We start from the raw sequence: 25,303 nt of genomic DNA on the forward strand, positions 1-25,303 counted from the left end.
TAAAATTAGAATCTATATAGGAATATTTCATGCAAAATTAAGAGTAAAATTAAAGCAAATTTCTAAGTTTTCACTGAGGAAAAAATGACCTTAGAATAATATTTTTCTTAATTATAAGTTGTAAGCAAAGGATAGAGCTCATTACTGAAAAAGTAAGAATGTGAATAAGACTATCTTTTTTCTAGGTCTTGCTTATTTATACTTAATATTGCTCATATTTCATATCCCTTCCACAAACATGTATTTGTTAATTTCTTGTTCACGACTTCCCAAAAAGTAGCATCCATCTCAGAGTTCAATTATCCAAGTAAAATAAATTTCTCTAGTACAGCCTTAATATGCCTGGATCTGCCAGGTAAATAATCTGTCATCTACACTCAGACCAAGAATTTCCATTTCCATGCAGTATGGTGAAAATGGATGTCTCAAATGCAAAGATCCCAGTCATTTCTCAAGTGCAGGTAATCAAGATTTGCCTAGCCTATTTTTTTTGTTTTTTGTTTTTGGTTTTTCGAGACAGGGTTTCTCTGTGGCTTTGGAGGCTGTCCTGGAACTAGCTCTTGTAGACAAGGCTGGTCTTGAACTCACAGAGATCTGCCTGCCTCTGCCTCCCAAGTGCTGGGATTAAAGGCGTATGCCACCAATGCCCGGCCCCTAGCCTATTTTTAAAGAACAGGGCAGCATGGAAGGTGTGCCAACTGTAGCCTCAGGGGTGGAAGTACTCCGAGGCAAGCTCATTGCTCTCTGTTTTCTTGCTAGTCTTTGCTGAGGGTAGGCATTTCCAACAGGCATGGACCCTCACACCTGTCTCTACAGCATATGTCTATTACCTCTAGTAATAGATATATTTCAGCCATTCTATTTTGCATTCTCCATTTAAATCAAAGTTTTTCTGGTTGAACGACTCGAGCAGCCATTTCTGAGTCCTTGAAACTATGCTAAAGAGCTCTCTGTTGCCTTCTTGGAATCAATTTAGGCTGTTGTGAGAAACTTCTCAGCTTTCCCAGCTTAAGCACAGCTCAGCCTTTGCAGCATTGTCTCTTCCACATTTGGTGTGAGGATGGGGCAAGGATGCTCTACCAGCTCAAACCACCAGGAGAAAGTAGGAGGCTATTTTCTCTTTGACATACCCACCACTGACTTAGAATTCTAATAACCAGCTTCATAATACCTGCTACATCATCCCCATAAGTTCAATTAAATCTTTTTCTGTCATAATATGTATTCCTTTTGATTCCAATTTTCCCCATTGGACACATGTCTTTGGGATCATTTTCACAACAGTTAGTCATCATGTCTTGTTTGTTCTTCAATCCAATTATTCTGTTTCATGTATCCATGACTTTAGAAATATCTGTTCCAAGAAATATTATTACTTGAAGCTTATTGTAAAATAATTTGTAATATTACCAGAAATGTAAAACTTTGAAAAGGCTCCCTTTTGCATTTTGTTTGTGTATATATTTGTGCCTTTTGTGGGTTTTTTTGCAGTGCAAATTTGTTGTGCATGATATTTTTAACAGGAAACATATCTCTAAGTGTGTGTGGCATTATCTATTTTTCTGTTGAAATTTTCATGTTTCACACTTTGTCAATGTTCTGTCACAAAAATGTACATAAAGTAGTGGAAATGGCTGAAATGTGATTGTTATGGCTGTATAGTAACCAAATTTCAGTCATGAAACAAAATTTGGGTGATATAATGTAATTTTGAACAACTTCTGTTTACCATATCCCATACTCTTCATGAATAAAGAAAATACTTCTTGAATCTCTATTAACTCTTTGTTCTATAAAATATATTAAAAGGTGGCCTGCTTTTAATGTACTCTCTTAAATGATAATGCTACCTTTGTAACTGGAAGAGAAGCTAAAATATTTATTCGCAATATCATCTTTTAAAAATAAAACTGCCATAATGTACTTACACATTATTGGTTTACTATCATTTTCTGATTTTAATCTCAAAGTCTTTTAGAATGAACCATCACTCCCACTCACAATACATCTAACATGGTCTCTGTTGCAGGTTACTTAGTTATAGAAAATCCATCAAGTAAGTTTGTGAACTTTTCCCCTTCATTTTGAATATCAACTTTAGATTCACTGGCTCAATGACTCCTAATGTGTGGCTCTCTTTCTGAATGTTTGCTGGTGAAGCCTTTAAGCTGGATATAAATCATAAAAGCATGACTAATTGCATGGTAACTGGAGAAATGCTTTCTCTCTCTCTGGGGTGAAGCCTGCATGTCTGTATTTTAACTTGGGAAGTAATATGGGGATATTTAAACTCCTTTGGGCTTAAAAGCCATATCATTATGAGAATGAGGTCACTGCAATATTTTATATCTTCTAAAACCTTGTAATGTGCAAAATTCTTCTCTATGACAAAGAGATATTATGTGCATTTAAGAGTCAATGATAACTTCATGCCCTCACATTTACTTGAAAACTTTTGTTCATTAAAATAATACTAAGTCTTTCCTTTGAAGTCACTGAAAAATTGAAAGAATTTTGTGTGATGAATTCAAAGAAAGTGAATTTAAAGAGGAAAAGCTCCTCTTGTAAACAGGGAAGGGTGACTTTAAAGGACTATGTGACTGGGGTTTTACAGTGTCCTTTTTGCTTAAATGTTAATAGTGCAATCAGTGCCCAAGATTTCCTTTAAGATAAAGAACACAAGCTAACACAGTTTCATTTAATACCTTTCTTTACTTGGAGGCCAATAAGCAAGAAATCCTTCCTGCAACATGTTGAAGAGCTTTGCACAAACAACAACCTAAAGTTTCAAGAGGAATTTTCGGTATGTTACCAGCAGTTGTCACAACATTACAAGACCTCCGGTAGTTTCCTGTGTCACATTTCATGTCCATTTTAAGCATGCAAGGCCATGAAGGACTCTGGCCTTGATAATCAATACCCAATTACCAGGTTGATTGTTTAGATAGTAATGTTACCCTGGGTGGCCTCTGGCGCAACCTCATCAGAGTATTCACCTACTGTGTTAGGAGAAGGTGATCTTCTTCAGGTCCCAGATCCCTGCTCTTTCATCCTGATGGAGGTGAAAAGGCAGAATGATGGATTCATTAGTTTATATTTGTGTATGAACTTTAGATCATACTGTAAATGTAGTTTACATTGAAATAATTGTGTTAGATTTAGGCACTTAATGATTGCTTGTTGCATTTTAGTAGAAGTATATTGAATACTGAATATAATGAGTGCTACTTAGTATGCATTTCTGATGTAAAATGATCAGAAAACAAAGCAGGACATTTGTAGACACTGCAAATATGACAACTTCTAGAAGTATTACAGTATAGATAAGTAATATCTACAGCCAATATTTTCTATTTCTAAGTTATTATTAAATAAATGCTTTATCCTACATGGAGATATGTAAAACTAAGACCTCATTGTTGAAGTTATTTTAAAGTTGAAAATAATTTCACTTTTTAAACAATTTTCTCATGTTTTTGTTATAAAATTTTATTGATTAGCTGCATATTATGTATCAATTAAAATGAAATTATTTAGAAACATAAAGGTTATAGGGGTAATTTATTTTGAGATTCCCAAGTACTTTATCAAATGACATGATTATTTTACATTGTGAAAGCAAAGTAGATTTCATAGTGTACCCAAAAGGCTGTTTCTACTTTTTTTCATGAATTTCTTAGTGGGTGAATGTCTGGATAAAGAACCAGACAATTGGCTGAGATAATTCAGGATTGTACAATTTCAGTGTTGCAGGGAGAAATAATAGGAATGTGAGAAGATGAGTGGATTCCCCCTGCTGCTTGCTGGTTTTGCTTCTTTAGTATTACTGGGTGGGACTTAGCAAAATCAAGGCAACCATGAAGCCCCCTTAGCATTTATATAGAAAGAAATTTCAATTTTTCAGGGGTAAAGAATAATTTTATTAGAATAGGAGCAAACATAATTGAATTATTCATGACTAAGTGGATAAGTAGCCATATTAGAAAATGTATTTTCATGTTTTAAGAAAAATTCTAGCTTTTGGAGGGGGGAATGAAATTGTTTTATAAAACAAGTGAAAAAATCCCAAATCATTCTTATTTTAATGCTTTATTAAGGTTTTAATATCTAGATTTTTATCTCATAATAAACATACCTATTGGATGTACAATTTTGACTAATCTTTGAACTCAGGTTTATTTTCTTATTCTTTAGTTCTTTATTAGGGTTTGTACTATGGCACAAAATGTGTTTGACACATTGGTACTCATCAATTTAGCATTTACAAGCTAAATGTTTTTAGAAAAATTACTTAATCTCTCTGCCCTTCAATGTCTTCATTTTTAAAAAGATATGATCAACCTTACTGAATTGAGAATACTGAAGTTATTCATGTATTCATGTACAAAATGGTTGGAAAGTGCTTGACACAAATATCAGTTACTAGGATGGTAATCTCCACCACACATAAACTCAGATTAGAGTAAGAACTGTGGAGATGAGAGACATGTTTCAAACAGGACAAATGCACCATGATTGAGATGTGCATAAAGATGTGAGGATCAATGCTAAATGCTAGTTAGGAAAGACTAATAAAAGTGTAGCATGGGCTGAATCCCAATGAAAAGATAAAGGGGGAACTATTCCAGAGAGAGCATGAATAAATACAAAAGCATGAAGAAGGCCAAGTAATCTTCTCATCTTGTTCCCACGGAGAAGACATCAAACAGGAACAGACAGATCTACCCCCCAAATATCACTGAGTCTCTGTGTCTTAATAAGAATAAGACCACCCAGTATCATGATGGTATTCAAACTATCAGCCTGGTGACCGAGTGTTGGTTACCAAAGCTACTGTTACTTAAAACTATAAATGGAAACTTGTATGTGAAATAATTCCAGAGTGTATCATTTTCAAGTCAATTTCCACCACACCTTTCCTTCCCATGCCCCTTTCAATACTTCTAAAACCTTACTACAGGGAGGCTATTTGGGGTCTTTTAATTCTGTTAACATTTATAAGCCTTGTTGTTTATACCCTGTCTTGCCCATGACATATACCCATATGAAAGGAACTCTTCAGAATTATTTTTTTCTTTAGTGGAAGGGAGAAAGGAGAATTGTTGAATAAAAAGAAATAACTTATAACTACATTAAAATGGAAAACACAGTTTATTATCTTTACAGAAGTTAGAATAATTTCATGAATTGCACTCATCAGCCCAACTAAATAATCAATACATTTTCTTTCACCAGCTTCTTTAACGATGCATTAGAAAGAGCAAGACAGACAGACTGCATAATTTTTTCTTTCAAATGTCAACAGTAGGTCTTCCCAACCCAACCCAACCCTTCATCTGTGTCAGATCGTTCTAAACCACACCTTTGCATTCCACTATCAATTTAACAAGGCCAACAGAGTGCGGTAGTGACCTTTGACATCTTCTCAAAATGACCAGGGTTGCACCAATTAATAGGCATGAAATCACACTGTCTGGGGAGAAAAAACAAAAAATAAATCATTCAACTCCCTTCTTCCCTCTAAAGAGGCATTAACATATTAAGTAACAGTTGTGTGCACCTGATGAAGCTGTGGGTAGCATGTGGCACCTTAGTGCCCCCCAGAGCTCAGTGAAATTGTCTCAAGGGAAAGCCATAATCTGGCTGATAAAAATCATTCAGAGTAGTAATGGTGACATTTGGGGGAAATCATTACTATTCATTTGGTCCTGTTCCAATATGTAGGATAGGAATTTTTAATTAATTTTTTTTCTAAAATGTGGCCTGGGAGAATAGCTTTGCAATAGAGATGTGTGCCAAAGACAAGGCTCAGGATTCAATCCCCAGTACCAGTGACATGAAATTAAAAATAAATAAAAACCAAAAACCATCTACAGCTAGAATGATAGTTCAGTAGGCCAACCCTGTAAGCTCGAATTGGATGCCTAGAACTTATGTAAAAGCTGTCCTATTTTGTCAGGAGTTCATAATCCCAGCATTGGGGACATGGGTACAGAGAGATTCCTGAGGCTAGCTGACCAGACAGTATAACTTACTTGGTAAGCCTTGGGCCAATGAGAGATACTTTGTTTTAAAAAATGTAATAAAATAAAATTGGCCTATGGTACCTCAAGAAGGACACCTACAACATCCTCCAACATGTAGATGTACACACATGTGAACATACATACACAAACTAAACAGATGAAGGGTGTAAAATAAGGAATTGTACTTCACTAAGCACAATTTCATATTTACCAAGTAAAACTTTGCAACAACTTTGTTTTCACAGGAATTACCAAAATTTCTTCAAGATCTTTCTTCAACTGATGCTGATCTCCCTTGGAACAGAGCAAAAAATCGCTTTCCAAACATAAAACCATGTATGTGCTATTCTCATTTGTGTTCTGATTATGAAGTATGTTAAAATGCCCAGCATCTTAACTTTTTGCATTTCATTACGGTTTTCTTCCACATTAATTGAATTACAATAATACACCTCATTAATGGTGACTTTCAAGTTGTATCACATTTGCTTTGTTCCTAATTACTGAAGTTAATTTACATGGTTTTCAGTTTGTTCACACAAGGTTCATTTATGCAGGTGCAAGAAACTGTAGATTGACCTGCTTTTTAGCTTTGTAATTCAAGTCTTTTAACATCTTCCTATTGAGCATGTCTCAAAGGGAAGCGAAATTCACACTTAGCTTTGTGTATTAGATTTCCTTAAGAGCACAGTACTCTAATGGAACATTAAAATGCCTTACAAAATAAAAATTGATGATTAGAGTCAATGCATGTTTACTGGAATTGTTTCTGTACAGAGACAGAAGTGCACCATTTTTTCAATTCAAGGAAAATAAAGTGTTACTGTTTTCAGAATTAATGATGGTTTACAGAGGAGGATTTGATAACCCTGTGTTACTAATATGTCTTTTTTTTGTAGCCTTTGAATACATGTGCCTGCTTAATAGAATTCTGATCCAATACATTTTATGTTAAGAAATTAATAATATTGATGCCCTGAAACTTTGTTCCAGTAGATACTGGGAAGCATGGTTGGGTAATGCAGCCCTGTAATCTCAAGTAATTGGGAAGTTGAATGTTTGAGAACAGCTTCCTCTATCAAAGGAATTCAAGTCCCATGCTAGCAATGTAGTGAGGCCTTGCCTTGATCTTTAAAAATGTTTCTCAAAGAACTGGGAATATAGTTTATCCACAGAAGGCTTTCCAATATGCACAAGTTTAGTGTTTGAACAAACAAACAAATAAACATAATGAGGAAATTCCTACAGCCCCTTATCTAGGGAAGAGTTAACTTAGAGGAGACTGTAATTCCATAAAGAATTTAAATGGGAGCTGGGCATTGGTGGTGCATGCCTTTAATCCCAGCACTCGGGAGGCAGAGGCAGGCAGATCTATGTGAGTTCGAGGCCAGCCTGGTCTCCAGAGCGAGTGCCAAGATAGGTTGAAAAGCTACACAGAGAAACCCTGTCTCGAAAAAAAACAAAAAACAAAAAATTTAAATGGGAGGAACCAGAACACAGGTTGATAAATTAATCACGATGGCTTCAGAATTTAGAGGATTGTGATATCAGAGGTTACAAACCACACAACCTGCAGTGTCTAGGAAGTAGAATAGAATGAAAAGCAAATAGCAAAAAGCAAATCCACTGGAGATTTCTTCTGCAACAACAAATTAGAGGAAAATGACTTCAGCAGCAAGATGACAAACTGTGATTTGAGAAGTAAAAAATATGACTGATAATCTCTAAATGTGTGAAGTCATGAACTTTTCAAACATGCTTTTTATTCTAACCTTAGGAAAATTAACTTGAATTGGATACAACTTAAATTTAAGTGGGAATGTCCGTGTTGTTAGAAGTATTGGCACTAAATTTCTTCTAAACTGCTTGCAACATGCTTATTTAAGTGGCATTCTGTGTAAATAAATATTATACTCTTATCAAAAGGCAACTACCACAAATTGGTTAGTATTTAGTTCTAGTTGCATTAGAAAATAGGGACTAATTTGCAATGTGTCATATAAAGTCACTCAAATGAGTATGATTTCTAAGAAGTTTATCACTTAAAGTATGGAAATTTGACTTCTTCCATAGTTTGTCATGAGGTTTCATTCTTTTGTAATGAAGATCTTAGTTATTAATCTAGTCCCCATTTTGGTGGAAAGAAAGTTCATGCCCTCAGCCTCTATTTTATGATGGGAAAGGAGCAAGAGTGGTTGATAGAAGTAAATGATCAGACTCAGAATAATAAAAAGGAGCAAAGAGAATTAATATCTCAACCTCCATTCTGAGGCTAAGACAAAAATAATGAGACTTCCTGAGATGCAGCTCTGTTTGTTGCTGCCTGTGTTTGTGACTGCCGGCAAACTATTTGTGTCTGTCTGTTCCTTGTAAGGCAAATAGATTTGGTAAAAAAAAGGTCACATAAATCACTTTGTCCAGCATTGGAACATAGAAAGCATTCAGCAAATGATAGCCTTTATGATTAGTAATCAACTGATCACTTCCTTTTAAATGCTAATAACTTTCTGAGTGGGTAAGACTGTGATACATCTCAGGGCACTGAATTCTAAGACAGAAAGACCCCATCTCTAGCTAGGGCTAGAAGTTCATCTGTAATGTCACAGCCATGTCTGTAGGAAGGACAGTATATTTTCACAAACAAGCCCACACAGACATAGATACACAAACACTAGGTAAGCAACTGTGTGTTGCTATTGTGCTTGCCCAGGATCCATAAAACAGGAAAGCTATGTCTTTCTTCATAGTTATTGAATATAGTTCAATAGAATCTGAAGTTTTGCTTGAGCCAGCTTTGAGTAGTGCTGTGTTTCCCCCTGAGTAATGTCAGAAGGAGAATTTCAAATATCACAGTGCCTTTTGGAAGATATTAGCTTACAGGGCTTTGGGATACTAGAATTAGCAGCAAATACTTGCAGAAGTGATTTCCAAATCTCTGTCTGACAGGACACTCTGACCTTAATACCCCAACACCATGAGAAAAAGTTTAGCGTCTTAATGACTCGGCTTGTTATAAACAGGCATATTGAGTGAATAGCAGCCCGATGGCTTCCCCTCCTGAATACAAGACAAGCTACAATGTCATTAGGCAGATCTTAAAAAACTCAGTAACACTGACACAAAGAATTTGTAGAAATTTATCTAAACACTAGGAGTCTCCGAACTTCAATGCATTGATCATAATTTCCCACAATAGAACTAAAATAGTTTAAATAATTAATATTGTCATATGCTTTAATTGGAGAACATGGGAATAATAATGAATAATTCCAGTAAGCGTTCACATTTTTTTCAAGAGAGTTATACAAAATAAATATTATAACTGCATGGTACAGTTGATGCCAGTAAGAACCAGAGAAGCTAAGTGGTTCACTCAAGACTGTGTAAGAATTCACAGCCAATCCTCTTCTAATGTATCTTCCATGAAGACCACAAAGCCTTTATTGTTTTGTTCCCTGTGCTGATGGCCCAGAGCCCTACAAAAGCTAAGTAAACAAGTACTAGACCACTTAGCTGCACAACCCAGTCAAACCTCCGAATTATTCAGTCAAAGATACTTTGTGATTCCTGTGTTTAAAGTTATCAAGTTATAAAACAACTTAGTAGAAATTCTCAAGAAAATTTCTGGTAATTCTTTTGGAAAAAAATTACTACTAGGTAGAGAATATCTACTTGATGAAGGTATTTCTTAAAATAAACTCAACAAAAATAGCTAGAGATTTTATGTTAAAGAAAGACTAGGCAGGTAGTGGGAAACAATAAATGGTTTAAAACTAGACCTAAATATATGGATAATCTAGTACATGATAAAAGTAATATTTTAAACCAAGGAAAAAGAATGGAATATGTTTTAAATGGGACTATTTTGTTGCAGATAATAATAAATAGTAAAAGATAAACCTACATCTCACTTATTTGAAATTTATGAGTATGAGGAAGTCTGAAATACTGAAATGTAAACTAGAAAAATACATTCAAGTTTCAGAAGAGTCTATGAATGAACTTGTAAAAAATAAGAATATTAGCATAATGAACACCCTAAGAAATGTTAAAGAACTTCTCAGAGTGTGCACTGGTAAAATTAAGAGATAATTAGACAGTATCTTTCAAATATGAAAGGTGCACCTGTGATTTGGGGATTTTTACTTTTGGCAATTGCTGTACAAATGCAGTTTTGTAGCATATTGAATAATAAGTGGGATCAATTTAAGCCACAATTAAATAGGGTATGATATATTAAAATGCTGCACACACACTAGATACTATTGTGTAAAAAGATTAAGTAAATAAATCAGTTTTCAGCAGAAAGTATATGGCACACCATTTGTAGTTCATTTGTAATTATATGTGTAGGAATTCTAGAAATACATGCAATATTTTATTAATTGGTATTTTTGTGTAGTAGAAATATAGGACATGAGGGAATGTTTTTTCAATGTTATAGTCATATATGAATTGCAATTATTACATCATGAACTTTTATACTATTTTCACGGGACAAATGTCTTACCAATTTAAAAATCCTATTATGATTTATGGTTTTCTTTCCTAAGACAATAATAACAGAGTGAAGCTGATAGCTGATGCAAGCATTCCAGGATCAGATTACATTAATGCCAGCTATATTTCTGTAAGTTATTATTTTCATAGATAATATATTTTGATGGAGCATGAATACTAAAATTTTTAAATATTTAAGACAAAAAATTCATTAAATCACTATGGAATAGAAAATGCTGTATTCTTAATAGCAACCATTGATGCATACCTATTTCAGAAGTGAGAGTATGTTGGTTTTAATTCATTATTTATTTCACCAGTTTGTGCAGACAGAACATTTCTTCTTACTCTACCTGACCTTTGCAGCATTTCACAAACTTTGTTAATGTATTCTTTGACCACAAGGTCAACTAGTCTCTCTGTCAATGAAGTACCAGTCAAATTGATAGTCACGTTCAAACAATATAAAAACTTGTTATATACCTTTCCCTTTGAGATATAGAATCCATCAAAGGAATGATGATGATGTAAAATGTATACTCTGTCTAGCCACTCAGTAAACACACATGAATCACCATGGGGGAAAATCGTGACATACTCAGTGTAGTCTCTGGCATATCAGAGATAATCAATCTTACTGAGTCAGACTGAAAACTGAATGAAGTCAATTTGTTCTCTAGTGCTCTTTTTCTCTGTGGTTCTTTGTTCTGCCAGTATTCTTCACTATACTGATTCTCAGACACCTCTGTTCATCCAGAACAGCAGCTCGGCTGACACATTCTTACAATTTTATAATGAGAAGATCCCTTTTGTTCATTTAATGTGACATTCACCTTCGAATGTTTTCTAAATATCCTTGGGAATTAATTGTTAGTGTTTCCAGACACCAATTCATTAATTTTCTCCTAAGGTTGATGGCATTATCTCTAAACAGCTCTATTATGCAATTTCAAGTTAGTCCCTTTATGTTTTTTTTTCCTTATTGGCTTTAGCTGGAGTGGGGAGATTAATCATTGTCACCTTGTGAGTCTACAGATACTCAAAGGTTTCCGCTGCTATGCACACTCTCCAGTTTTATACTATTTTCCAATTCTTAGGTATTTTCCTTCTTACTAACCTGCTACTTCCTTCTATTTATTTGAAGTCCATCCTTTTCATTACGTCAAACATACCTCTATTGTATTCATTGTTTCCAAACTTCTGTAAAGTGGTGTGTGTGTGTGTGTGTGTGTGTGTGTGTGTGTGTGTGTGTGTGTGTGTGTGTGTGTAGACTTCATTATAATTCCTTACTCGTCAATATTGACTCTGGAATTATGATCATATATTGGGTCTTATTGTCAATGGAGCAAATAATGGAGAAGTGAAGAATTCTTCACATGTATTAGGGATGGCTTAGTGAAGATATGGATTTCATCCAGTTTTGATGCTAGATCTCTACTGAAATGACCATGTGAATTTACTATTGTAATGTTTTATTCATTCATCAAATGACTGAATCTTTGGGGTATAGAATTCTTCTCTACATATTATACAGAAGTTTTATGCTTACTAACTTTAATTGTAGGCTAGGCCCTACAGCCTATAGAAGTCCCAATTCATGCAATAATGCCTAGATATCTAGATTTTTAAATATAACCACTGTCTTATTGTTCAAATGCCTCACAGTGTTATAGAACAGGGCAAAGCTAAGTCATCACACTATTTTCAACTTGCCAATAAGTAGATCCAAATCAATACCTAATTTCTGTAATGTTATTTCAAATGTGAAACAAATGGTCAAACAGGAGATGGTATGGGCTCACAGAGACAGATGTGGCAGGCACAGGGCCTGCAGGGGTCTACACCCAGTCCTCTGAATATGCTTATGAATGTTAGCTTGGTGTTTTGTGGAACTCCTAATGGTAAGAATGTGTCTCTGACTCCAGGTACTCTTTTCCTCCTATTAGGTTGCCCTGTCATTTTGCCTTGTCTTATTGTATCTTGTTTTTTTTTTTTTTTTTTTTTTTTTTTTTTTTTTTCCTGTTTGGCTGTTGTCTCTCAGAATCCTGGTCTTTTCTGAAGGAGTGGATCTGGGAGAGGGGGAGGTGGGGGCAGGGACCTGGGTAGAATGGAAGGAGGGGAACATGTGGTTGGAATGTATTGTATGAGAGAAGAATCTAGTAAGCATAAGTACACAGATTACACAGTAATGTTTATGAATCTCTAGTATTATCTCTAATTGTTATTGTTGTCAGTAGGCAACCAATAGCAAGTGATAAGGTGGTTTATGCAAGTGTTGGAGAAATGTCTCAGTAGTTATGAGCACCTGTGGCTCTTGCGGAAGACTCAGGTTCTACTCCAGCACTACATAGTAGCACACAAAAATACCTTCCCTAAAGGCTGCAGCAGGTTTGAAGAGGAATGTGTGCCAGCAGCTAATCACACTGTGTGTTACCTCAGAAGCACCTAATGAATCTATGTTACTTCTATTGTAGTGTGTGTTTAGTTACAGTACATTTTATACTTCATGGCTAGTAATTCAGAGCCAAATCTTAGAAACTAACTTAAAGGCAGCTGTAAAAATAATGCCATTTAGGGTCAGTGATGATGATGGGAGTTGAAACAGGCCATGAAACTCACACTCTTTTTCTAATTATTATAGAGCTTTAAAAAGAGTTAAACTGTGTGTTTCACTTCATAGAAAGCTTTCTAGCTAATAGGTCTCTTGTCAAAGAGAAAGTGAGTTTTATACATCAATACTCAAAGCCAGAGGCTAAGTAGGCAAAAGAAGCAACATGCTTCTCCAACTCTAATAAAATGTGAAGGAAGTACCTCGAACATTTCCTCTTATTCAGCATTTCACTGCTCTTTAGACTTCCTTTAAAATCATTGCCTTAACCTGAGAAAAGCTTATATCTAGTTGTCCTCTCTATATGAAAAGCAAGGTGTAATGTAGCTGTATATATGATGAATTAAGGAAGATACAGGCAATAAGAGACATGATTAGAACATGGGTCATTTGACCTCAAAGCCTTCATGGATCACCATAGGATATGCCTTCTCTAAACACATTTCTTTTTAGAAAATTTAATTAAATTTACTTTTTGACCAAAGAAGAAGAAAAACCTACAACAAAAATAGTGGTGTACAAAGCCTATTTACAATTCAGGAAAATGAACATCATTTAATGTTATTTTTATAAATACTTGCTAAAAGTTTCAAAAATAATAATAATTTATGTGTTTATGCTTAAGTGTTTGCAGAATAGAGTAGAGCTGATAGCATGTGATAATAACCAGCATCAAAACTGGTTCCCCTCTAAGGATGCCTCCTTCCAAACCTGGCTCACCACTGAATCTGCCTCCCCACCCAAAGACACCAAACATAGAGAAGGACTAAGCTGCCTGGTTACAGTTCCCCTCCCTCCTCTCTTTCCAGTCCTTCCACCCAACCTCCCTTCCCCTACTCCCATACACTCCTCTTCCTTTCTCTTCAGAAAAGGTCATTCCTCCCATGTATATCAGCCAGCCATGACATAGCAAGCTGCAGTAATATTAGGCACCTACTCTCCTATTAATGCTGAACAAGGCAACCCAGTAGGGTCCTAAAAGCAGGTAACAGAGCCCCTCTACCCACTGCTAGGAATCCCACAAGAACACTGATTTACACAACTGTAACAAATGTGCAGAGAACCTAGGTCAGTCCTATGCCAGCTCTCTCATTGTCAGTTTAGTCTCTGTGAGCCCCTGTGAGCCCAGGTTAGTTGACTGTATGAGTTTCATTGTGGTGTCCTTGACTCCTCAGGCTCCTACAATCCTTCCTTCCCCTCTTTCACAGGATTCCCCAAACTCTGCCTAGTTTGTGGCTGTGGGGCTCTCCATCTGTTATGGAATCAAGCCACTCTGTTGACAACTGGGCTAAACAAGAATCCATGGGTATAGTAGAATATCATTAGGAATCATTTTATTGATTTTTTTGCCAGACATCTTTGGTTCTATCTTAAGTCTCTGGGCTATCCAGCCTCTGGGTCCTGGCCCTCCAGGCAGCATCAGGGGTGGGCTGCTTCTCATGGTATGGATCTCAAGTTGCACCAGTCATTGTTTGGATACTCCCATAATTTCTGCGCCTAACCAGAGTTTTAATCATGTCACAGTCTCTTAACCCATTTGAGTTCCTATTCTTGGGATTATTTCATTCTTTCTACCAGCTCCAAGGCCTGTCCCACATGGCCACCTCTATCTGATGGCTGTATTATCTCACTGATAACAAAGGATACAGTGAAAAGACATCCTGTTCATCTTCATCTGCATCCATAGATTGTCTTACTCTTTTTGCTGTGGCCAAGATAAACTATTCTGGTCTCTAATTAGCCAATCCTTCCTCTCTAAGAACATAGGCTTGGGATTTTCTTTCTGTTTTCTGCCCCAAATTGGTGTTATTCTTTGAGAAACGAAGCAAACATATTATTTCCTTCATCTTACAAAAACAAACATTATAATATTATATTAGAGATTTCTAATTACTTCCATATTCATCCTGTTTGTAGCTTTCTTCTTCTGTTAAAGATTTTAATTTTTTAATTTATGCATATGTGTTTATGTCCATGTGTATTTATATTTATGTATGCCTGAGTTGAGTGAGGTAGGGGCTGCTCATGGAATACCATAGAGCTAGAGTTACAGGTGCTTGTGAACAGCCTGATGTGGGTGTTAGAAATTAAACCCTGGCCCTCTGGAAGAGTTAAAAGCTCTCTTAACTGTTGAGACATCTCTTCAGCCTTCCTTCCCACCCCTTTTTAGAGTCAGGTTTCTTGAACTTCAGGATAACCTGGAACTTCCTCTGTAACTGAGGCTGCCCTTGAACTTCTCATCCTTCTGGCTCCATACCTCAAGTGCTGGGTTTACACACCTACACCATCACACCCAACTTTTTCCTGGAGTACTGTGCTCCATTCACACTAGGGTCCTTTAAGGAATTGTCTAAGCTCACCTCTCATTCTTCTTCTTCCTTGTCTATTATTCAAACAGTTAAAACATGCTTCCATGCCAAGGAAGCTCTTTATAGAATGCTGGTTAACCACTCAGAAAGCTTGAATCAAATGTCATCATCTTTGCCCTTCATTGGATATTCCATCTATACCAAACTGATTGTCTCTCATCAGCTTGACCTGCAAGCTTTGGAACTATTTAGATCACAATCTTTGAATTTACTATCTCCTCCTTCCTGGTGATCTGATGACTTTAAATCAAATCTGTCTACTTTAGAACTTCTTCCTTTTTTCCAAATGCAAATGCCAAGTTGTATAACATTTCAAATTCAATATCTAATACTTCAAATTTAATGTATACAATTTGATTCCCTGCTTTTTCATATAATTTCCCTTATCTTGAAGTCTTCCTTTGGAGCCATTGTTTGGTTCATCTGTTTACCTCATGCCACATACACATTTACTATGTGCCCCCATTATCTAATTCTTTGTACTACATTGGATTGTGAGGTTTCTAGTTCATGTTGGAAGTTTGGAGCATCTAAGATAATTCACCATTCAAATGTAGACAATATTTTTAAATAGTCACATCATTTTACAACTAACATATTTCCACTATTGTGGAAAGTAAAAATATGCTGCTTTAATATAAATACTGATGCTGTGTGTGGAATTGCATCCTTCTAGGGATACTTATGTCCAAATGAGTTTATTGCTACCCAAGGCCCATTACCGGGAACAGTTGGAGATTTTTGGAGAATGGTATGGGAAACCAGAGCAAAAACATTAGTAATGCTCACACAGTGTTTTGAGAAAGGACGGGTGAGTTATATGAAATATCTTCAACAATGTGTTGTTTTATACTTATATTGGTATTTGTGAATGTTCCAGCTGGTCCCTTGTATAGTTCATCAAAGACTTTGCTATCTATAAAGTAGCTTTGCCTTAGTGATTATAAAGAGCAACATTATGATGACCCATGACTTCTGGTTTTCTTTGAATACAGATCAGATGCCATCAGTATTGGCCTGAGGACAACAAGCCTGTGACAGTCTTTGGAGACATAGTGATCACAAAGCTTATGGAGGACATTCAGATTGACTGGACCATTAGGGATCTAAAAATCGAAAGGGTAAATTAAAATAAAAAAAGAGGGAAAGTGGGTATTGTATAAAATATGACTGACTTAAATGTATAAAGTTAAATTTATAGAAGAATTATCCCTTGTACATAGAGCTATGTATTTGACCATGCTTTCCCACTGTTTTGTAAATGTTTTGACACTCACACTGAGGCATGCATGTAACTCTCCCATTCCAAATCATGTGATTACCATATATATCAACCAATTAGCGTCAAACTCATGGGTTGAAAAATTAGTAAGAGAAGGAAGAAATTAGTAGAGTATTTGATACATTTATCTAATTACTCTTTATCAATAATAAATTGGGAGTCAGATATTGGGGAAATAACTTGAGTGATCAGAGAGGCAGCGGAGAAGCAACCAGTGACCTCCTATCTCTTTCATTCTTCCATCCAAAAGGGCCAAGATCATCTCTAAGCCCTGCCCTACTACTTCCCATCTCTCTATCTGTCCTCAGTCCCCCAAAGCCTCTATGGTTAATTTTAGTCAGCCAGTAGCTAGCTCTGCCCTCTGATTCAAAGCAAACTTTATTGTCAGAATGGGATCAAAATATCACATAAGCACTGGGTTTATTTTATGTGAAAAAAACTATATTATTTAAGATAGCAGTCTTCAATACCATTCATCCCTGAGTCCTGAAGTCTTAATGTGTATATGTGCATTGTGTATGGTCATGTATTTATGAACAGACTTATGTGTGGTATGTACAAAGGTTCACCTGAACATGAGGGTACACACATTTAAGTAGACACATGCATGTGGAGGCCAATGGTCAAAGTTGAAAGTCTTTGATTGTCACCTTTGCATTGCCAGATAGAGACTAATATTGAACCTGAAGTATATTTTTAGTCTTAGTATATTGTTTAGACTGGATGGCCAATGAGTTTCAATGGTTCTCTTGTCTTTGACCCTGCCTCCCCCATGCAACATTGGGGTTTACAGATATGTGTCACCATGCCTCACTATTCATGCTCTATTGGGGATCAGAAAGCTGGTTCTCATGTTCTCATGGCAGCCATCTCTCCAGCTCCTGGATTTTCTTTTGAATCAAGAACTACCACAGAAGAGAAAGTACTGGCTACCACTGTGTTATTATAGTATATAACTTCCTCTTTATGTAAGGTCTTTCCCCTTTCTGACATATTAGACACTCAGTGCCCTTGTTTTATATAAATAATGAATTTAATTACTTTGTTGTATGGTATTTATTTATTTATTTACTTATTCATTCATTTATGTATTTATTATGTACACAGTATTTGGTCTGCATGTATCTCTGCAGGCCAGAAGAGGGCACCAGACCTCATTACAGATGGTTGTGAGCCACCATGTGGTTGCTGGGAATTGAACTCAGGACCTCTGGAAGAGCAGCCAGTGCTCTTAACCCCTAAGCCGTCTCTCCAGCCCTTGTTGTATATTAAATAGTTTCAAAATCTAAGCTCTGTAGAATACCATGTTACATGAGAATGTATTTTATGATTTACCTTCAGAATATTTGAAGATCTTTTACTCTCACCATTCACAATAGCACACAACTTCCTTTTTATTTCTTTTGTTATGTGCTGGGCATTGAACCCAGAGTCTTCTGTATGCTAAGCAAAAGCTTTGTCACTGATCTGCATCAGCATCCTTAATCCTGTTAGTAGTAACAGTAAAAGATCACATGAGTAATTAATAAACAGAATTTGCTCTATTTAGTAAATGATTATCTTTATAAAGTCACCTGTGAAAGCTAAGACATTGGTCATCTTTGTCCAGCATGTCACTCTAACTAATGGTGCCACTTTTAATCTGCCACCTTGACTAGCATGGGGATTACATGACTGTCCGACAGTGTAACTTCACTGGTTGGCCTGAGCATGGGGTTCCGGAAAATACCACTCCTCTGATTCACTTTGTGAAGTTGGTGCGAACAAGCAGAGCACATGACACTACCCCTATGGTTGTACACTGCAGGTAAGTAAGATGACTGTAGAGCCTACCAAATGCCTGTGGTGGTCTTAAATCTGATGAAGCCCTGTTATAATCATGATGGCATTTTATTTTCGTAGAGAAGGAGGGTTTAGACCAATTTCAGCTTATAGTTTCCAACCAAATGATTAAACCAGAATGTAGCTTTCTAAAAGTCTAAGTGACAGAGGGAAGGTGAGTGCAGAGTTAATGTGTCACAGAGCAAATTTAAATCTTGGTCCTACCTCAACTTGATGTGCCATGCTTTGTTTAAGCCCATGAAAGGCCTTCCCCTTTCTGAATGGAGATGGAGGAGGAGTGGATGGGGAGGGCGATAGGTAGATGGGAGTATGTTGGGTGAACAGGAGGAGAGGAGGGAGGAGAAACTGTGGTCAGTATGCAAAATAAATGAAAAAATGTTGATTAAGAATAACATTTTAAGAAATCTCCATCAGTACATGATTTACTTTTTTAATCTATTAGCTGGATGATACTTCTTAGAGGCCCCTGAGTCATTTAAAAATCATGTCTATCACTTACCATGTGTGCATATTTCTGATAAAAAAGTAATATGGCAAAGTATCTTCTATGTCTAAAGATAGTTTTGATAAAATCAATATTCAGATAGTCTCCAGCTGAGAAAAAGAAACTTCTCATTATGTAGCTGTACCATACTTCACTATCATCGTTACCCTCAACACACCTTGCTTATCCATTGCTGAAAAGGGTCCCTGTGCTCTCATCCTCTTTGCAGTGCTGGGGTTGGAAGAACTGGGGTGTTCATCGCTCTGGACCACTTAACGCAACATATAAATGACCATGACTTTGTGGATGTATATGGACTGGTGGCTGAGCTAAGGGGTGAGAGAATGTGCATGGTTCAGAACCTGGTAAGCTATCAGAGCTCACACTAGATTTGTGGTTGTCAGCTCTAGAATTCCTACATGGGATCATCTTTGTGTAACATCCTGCATTGTGAGAACATATTTTCCTATATTTATAAATGCTGGAGGAGGAGTGCAGATTATGGAAGAATTAAAGATATGACTGAGTACAGATACTGTTCATCCTAATTGTTACATGTGGGTGTGTAGAAATCAATTTGCAACACAGATTAGCATTTAATATTTAGCAACTTTGAAGAGTGTGGAACATAAATTCAAAGCAATCTCTTTAAAATATGCTAAAAGCTGTATGTAGTTGAAGAAACTGACTAAAATATTGATTTTAATGAGTTTTTGTATATTTAATTTGTCCAAATTTATGTCTATTGTATATTAGTACTAGTGATTATTGCAGTGCATTATTAGCTAAAGAACTAGGGATTTTCATTACTTTGGGTTATACATATTTTTCTGTGTTAATAAAGTATAAGGCATAATGGAAATGAGACCAACAGTCATCTGATGTCTACTGTGTTCCTATTAACATATCAGTTCCTTTACATATATTGTCTTATGTAGTCTTAATGTAGTCTTTATTGATAAATTAGGGGCCAGGAAACCAAGCAACAATCTAGGTCTTACTATGCTCTACTTTACCATCAAAGAAATAGAAGTTCCCAGAGAGAAATGATATTCCAAGGGGTGAGAGCCAAAATTCAAACTCTCATCTCTTTAACTAAAATATATGTTGCTCCTATCTGTTACTTTTCACTGGATTTGCACACTACATAAATACAGAGATTTCTACCAGTAAATGCAAAACTTGTTACACTAGTTTTTTCTAGAGTATCCATTGAAACACAAGTGGCACCAAACATTAAAATCTGAGAAAGTAGAGGTGATGCTGTACATAAGAAAGGAATCAACTTCTGAATGTGGAATTTCTTAGAGCCCTTAATCTTCTGTGCATTGACAATAACAAATAGTGTCTCTTTTGTAGCATTTTTCACACTTGTGAAGCCTCTCAGTATTTTTGGACTCCAAATCTATGATGCCATCCCATTTTACATTACTTCTTTTAGGAATATGATGCCATAGACTACAGATGTCCAGTCTTATTGGTAAAAATTAAGTATGTAACTCCACCACCAATTATTTATTTCTCACAAATTGTATGATTGTGTAAATTATGAAATGTAAGCAAAGTGAGAAAATGGAAAACACAGAAGAATAAGTAAGGGACACTTCGTTCAAAGTTGTGATAACTGTTTGGGCTTCATAACTGTTTACATGCTTTCTTAAAAGAAACTACATGGGGGACAAAATAAGCATATTTTAGGTTAGTTGTAAGTTTTACGACAAGATGCCTCAGCAGTTAAGAGCAGTTAGTGTTGCCTGTGTGTGCAAGATTTCCTTGCATCCCCTTCTTGCAGAAAAACAAGTGCTCTGGAGCTCTGTCATCTGTCTTAGTTCCCTGACATTATGCCCCATCTAGCTTTTCTTTGTAATAAAAACAGGATCCAGCCATTATAAACTGGTGTTGTCTTGCTGAAGAGTCATGGCTTATTTTCTTCTGTTTCACTGAGGAGTGATTTCAGTTTCTGTGAGGAATGTTCCTGTCTCAGCACATGCTACAGTAACTAAACACGGGAGTGGGAAGGCAGGAAACCCAGCACCATCCTGCTGTGAAAAGACACCAAAGGGACTCAGATCATAACTAGGAGAAAGAGATCTGAATAACCATTCCGAGAGAAGGCTCTCAAGTGTTACTACATTGAAATACTATTGATGCTTTGATTAAGGGTTGATCTGGATTAGTCTCTGTCCTGCTCCGGGTTCTCTTGGAAGTTAGCTGACATAAACTCATGTGGTGGAAGAAAAATAAGTAATACTTTTGCCATATATTTTATGTATGTTACATCCTTTAAATCTCCCAGCATAAGTTTTATGGTTCCTGGGACTAGGGAATTAAGCACCAGAAAAAGACATGAATTCTTAAGATAGTATGGTTGTTTAAGGTAGAAACTGCAGTTTTCATGACATCCCACAGCCTCCTTGGCAATAACATGATGCCAGAAGGATCTTGGAGCCCACAGAACTATCTCACACATCTTGGCTTGCTCTTCTGGCAGAGTTTACACCCGTCATTCTTTCCAACGGAGGAGATGAGATCCCAACATTCCAAAGCCTCAAATATCAAATGTGACTTCAAGTTCAAATGTGGTTTTAAAGGATATCAAAATTCCTAAGTGTAGGTTATGTTTAAATAATTGAGTTGATTTCTATCTATGTTATTCACTGCATGCAGTGAATTTGAGAAAACACAGATATTGTGACAAGGAGCCTACTGGAAATTTCAGTAGAATTGTTATTTCTTGACTGTACTTAATGTCCTGACAAACTCAAATGCTGTAATTTGATCACCGGTGAGTACAAAACTTGAATACAAAACTCAATCTCTAATGACTTTTGCATGCACTCTAAATTATATCTTCCCTAAGTGGTAAAGATTGGGTAATTGTGAAAATTAGCTGAGATGAAGTAAACCAATATTTATTATGCAATTGCCTTGTGCCAGGCACTGTTATTGCCAGTTAGAATCTAGCATTGAGTATCAAAGAGCTCTTCTCCCAGAGAGGTACCTTTCTATTGACAAAACATTACTGGAAAGGTTTGGGAGCCCAAAAAGAAATAAGTATTGCTAATAATGACAAGCTATCCAAGAAGACGATTTCAATTGGGAAATTCCCAAAAGAGTTGAAAAGCATTATACTAATATGTATGATTATGATCACATAAAATGGCCTTTCTTAAGAACTTTCTCAAAATCAATTACATATATATGTTTAAATAAAACATTCAATGATAGTCCTTTACAAGAAGGTCTGTTCCATAGGCATGAGTAAGGATGGTTTCAAATATATTTTTTCATAGTCTGTAAAATTTCCCAGCAATGCAAACAAGTTGCCATTAGTATTAACAATGTAGATGGTACAATATTGGCATGCATATGGAACATTAGAAGTCTTTGCCCAGCACATACATGTTAAGATACTTCAATAGCAGCTAACTTTATATACATGAATTGAGAATAGGTCTTTGACAATGAGCTAGCCAAATGTCTCAGTGATTAGAAGAATTATTAAATATATTTTAAAAGAGCTACTTATTATATGAAAGTGCTCAATCATAAATTTCACAAGTGAATATAGAATCTGTATTTTTAAAAGGTTAACTTTAAATAAGTAGAAATTACTGAATTATGTCTGACACGAGAAAGAAAGCTTGCATATAGATTTAATGGTATTTACCACTTTTCATACAGCAAGAAAACATATACTAATACTTGTCACTTAGTGGCAAACATTTCAAAAAAACAACCTCTTAAACCAGTAAGAAGCTATGAGAGTTTAGCAAATCTTGTGATGGCAATTGGAGAAAGCCATTTATAAACTACAGCATATTCTGTTTCTAACTTATATAACTCAGATTTATCAGACATGGTTCATCTTTCGCAGTAACAATATAACCCTCTTTATAAGAAAAATCCCCACCCGGCCATTTGTTTAAACTTTCTGCCTTTGTTTTTTAGGCACAGTATATCTTCTTACACCAGTGCATTCTGGATCTTTTATCAAATAAAGGAAACCATCAACCCGTCTGCTTTGTTAACTACTCCACACTCCAGAAGATGGACTCTTTGGATGCGATGGAAGGTAAGCAGTCACACTGCACACCCAATTCACTAACTTGCTACCTACTGCAGGACTATCAAGTTTATAGTAACTACAATTTAAAAATGCCCAAGAAGCTATACCATGGCACCTACACTATGTATTTTCTTTCTGTTATCTAAGTTGGGATAATAACTTTCCTGCCTTGAACACATTTGCCATTAAAAATTCAGCAGCAATTAATGGAGGGGATAAAGAGGCCATAAATTCTAAAAGGAGGAAGGAAGTGTATATGGGAGGGTTTAGACAGAGGATAGGGAAGGGGGAGATGATGTAATTGTATTACAATCTCAAAATAAAAAAAGGATTCAAACTTTTTGACTGTTAACTTTAATAATCTTTGGCATCTTATTATCTTCTATAGGTGATGTTGAGCTGGAGTGGGAAGAAACTACCATGTAAAATTTGTACCAAAGATTGTAACTGGAAGATACAATTTTTAGATCCCAGGAGCCAAAATTACCCCTCTTGATTCTGAATTGAACTGGGCAAAGGAAATCTTCATGCTTCCCATGCTGTGCCTCACTAATTGGAATGACCATTTTTTGGACAGTTGTAGGAAATGCTCATATAAGATAGTTATTTGTTTTGTATAGAATTAAGTATTATGTACCTAAAATGTTTTAAAAAACACACCATACAAGTTTTTTGAGGGTCCTCAATACTTTTTGGAATAAGCCAAATATAAAATTATTATTATCTTAGTGTATGAGTTTCAGTGTGCGTTTTCCCTACATATTGGATTTCATTTTGAACAAAAGCTGTAAATATTAATTTGGTAGTGTTATTTTGGCCAGCAGGGTGCTGACGTCTCTTGTGGATGTCTTCCAAGCCTGTCATCATGATCTGTACTTCCATGCATGCCCCTGTTTTGGATCCTCTGTTTTATGAGTGTGGAGATACCATCTCCTGAGCCCGAACAGCTGAACAGTAACCCCCTGACACTGTAATGATTGCTCAGCCTTTCTTCGGCACACAGTAGCACTGTGAGAAAACCTGAGGCTATTTCAATTGTATCGTGATCTTCAGTTTGCAAAAAACAAAAGGTAATTTTCAAAGTGCAAGTTCACATAGTAAGTTGTAGAGAATCTTTCCAGCCCACCGATGTTTGCCCACCACCAGGCATAGGCTGTGCCCCTATATTGTTTGGAAATACACAGTCAAGGGAATCAGAGTGTTTACCCAGTCAGTTTACACTCAACACTAACAGTTTTGAAGAATTTTACCCAATGAGTTTAACTCAACACTAACAATGTTGAAGAATTTTACCCAATGAGTTTACACTCAACACTAACAGTTTTGAAGAGTTTCTGACTAGAAATGTATAAAGATGGAAATAAAATCATACAGTGTGTTGCAAGCTTGTAAACTGATGAGTGACATGCTGCTGCGGTGTCAACAGAAACTTCTGTGTAAATGACATCGGACAGCCTTTACTTCATTCCCAAGGGCTGATTATACAGAAGAGGAATTGGTAGGATTTAAAGAAATTAACAAGGTTGAAGCAAATAAGAGATTTTTTAAAAGAAAAATTTGAATTCCCCTTTCTCTGAGTAATAATGTACTTAATTGAACTATATGAAATTGTTTTTTCATAGAGTCAAAGTCATAATAAATAGCTAGTATTCATTATTCTATTTCTATGATAGAAACTACACATTGTGCTTATTCTTCCGAAATGTACATACAGAAAATGTGATGGTTAATAAAAGCGAATATTAAAGAACTGAATTACCGTGAAGCTTGATTTGAAATATTAATTAGATGTTATATATATTAAGATATCAACCACTATATTATTTATATCATAGATAATGCATATTAGTATAAAACCTTTTCTGTATTAGTAAAATGTAACTATAATTTATAAGCTATATCTAATTCATACAAGATTATTCACAAAAGCACCCTCAAAAATTAGTTCATACAAAATGCACTAGGCAAGAAATGAAATATTTTATTCTCAAAAGCAATCTTGGAATAAGTGGGAAGTGTGCATACTGTTTTTTTTTTGTGGGAAGAAAAATTTTAAAACATACCATCTACAACTCCAATCAGCATGTCTATTGAGAGTTACAAAAACAGCAGTAACAATAGTT

General features: G+C 35.8%; 1 protein-coding gene across 1 annotated transcript in view; it reads left to right on the plus strand.

Annotated features, from left to right (window-relative positions):
- Ptprq (protein tyrosine phosphatase receptor type Q) overlaps positions 1-24,935 on the plus strand; it is a 181,533-nt gene extending 156,598 nt beyond the window's left edge. The window contains exons 36-45 of the mRNA XM_027392465.2: positions 2,030-2,056; positions 2,722-2,803; positions 6,272-6,362; positions 10,580-10,656; positions 16,180-16,314; positions 16,499-16,624; positions 18,444-18,592; positions 19,341-19,476; positions 23,063-23,186; positions 23,569-24,935. Of these exons, the coding sequence (XP_027248266.1) occupies positions 2,030-2,056; positions 2,722-2,803; positions 6,272-6,362; positions 10,580-10,656; positions 16,180-16,314; positions 16,499-16,624; positions 18,444-18,592; positions 19,341-19,476; positions 23,063-23,186; positions 23,569-23,606 (985 nt within the window). The 3' untranslated portion in view covers positions 23,607-24,935. The remainder of the gene's footprint in view (positions 1-2,029; positions 2,057-2,721; positions 2,804-6,271; positions 6,363-10,579; positions 10,657-16,179; positions 16,315-16,498; positions 16,625-18,443; positions 18,593-19,340; positions 19,477-23,062; positions 23,187-23,568) is intronic.
- Positions 24,936-25,303: the final 368 nt, after the last annotated feature.

The sequence above is a fragment of the Cricetulus griseus genome (genome assembly GCF_003668045.3).
Source record: "Cricetulus griseus strain 17A/GY chromosome 1 unlocalized genomic scaffold, alternate assembly CriGri-PICRH-1.0 chr1_0, whole genome shotgun sequence".
Classification (NCBI taxonomy): domain Eukaryota; kingdom Metazoa; phylum Chordata; class Mammalia; order Rodentia; family Cricetidae; genus Cricetulus; species Cricetulus griseus.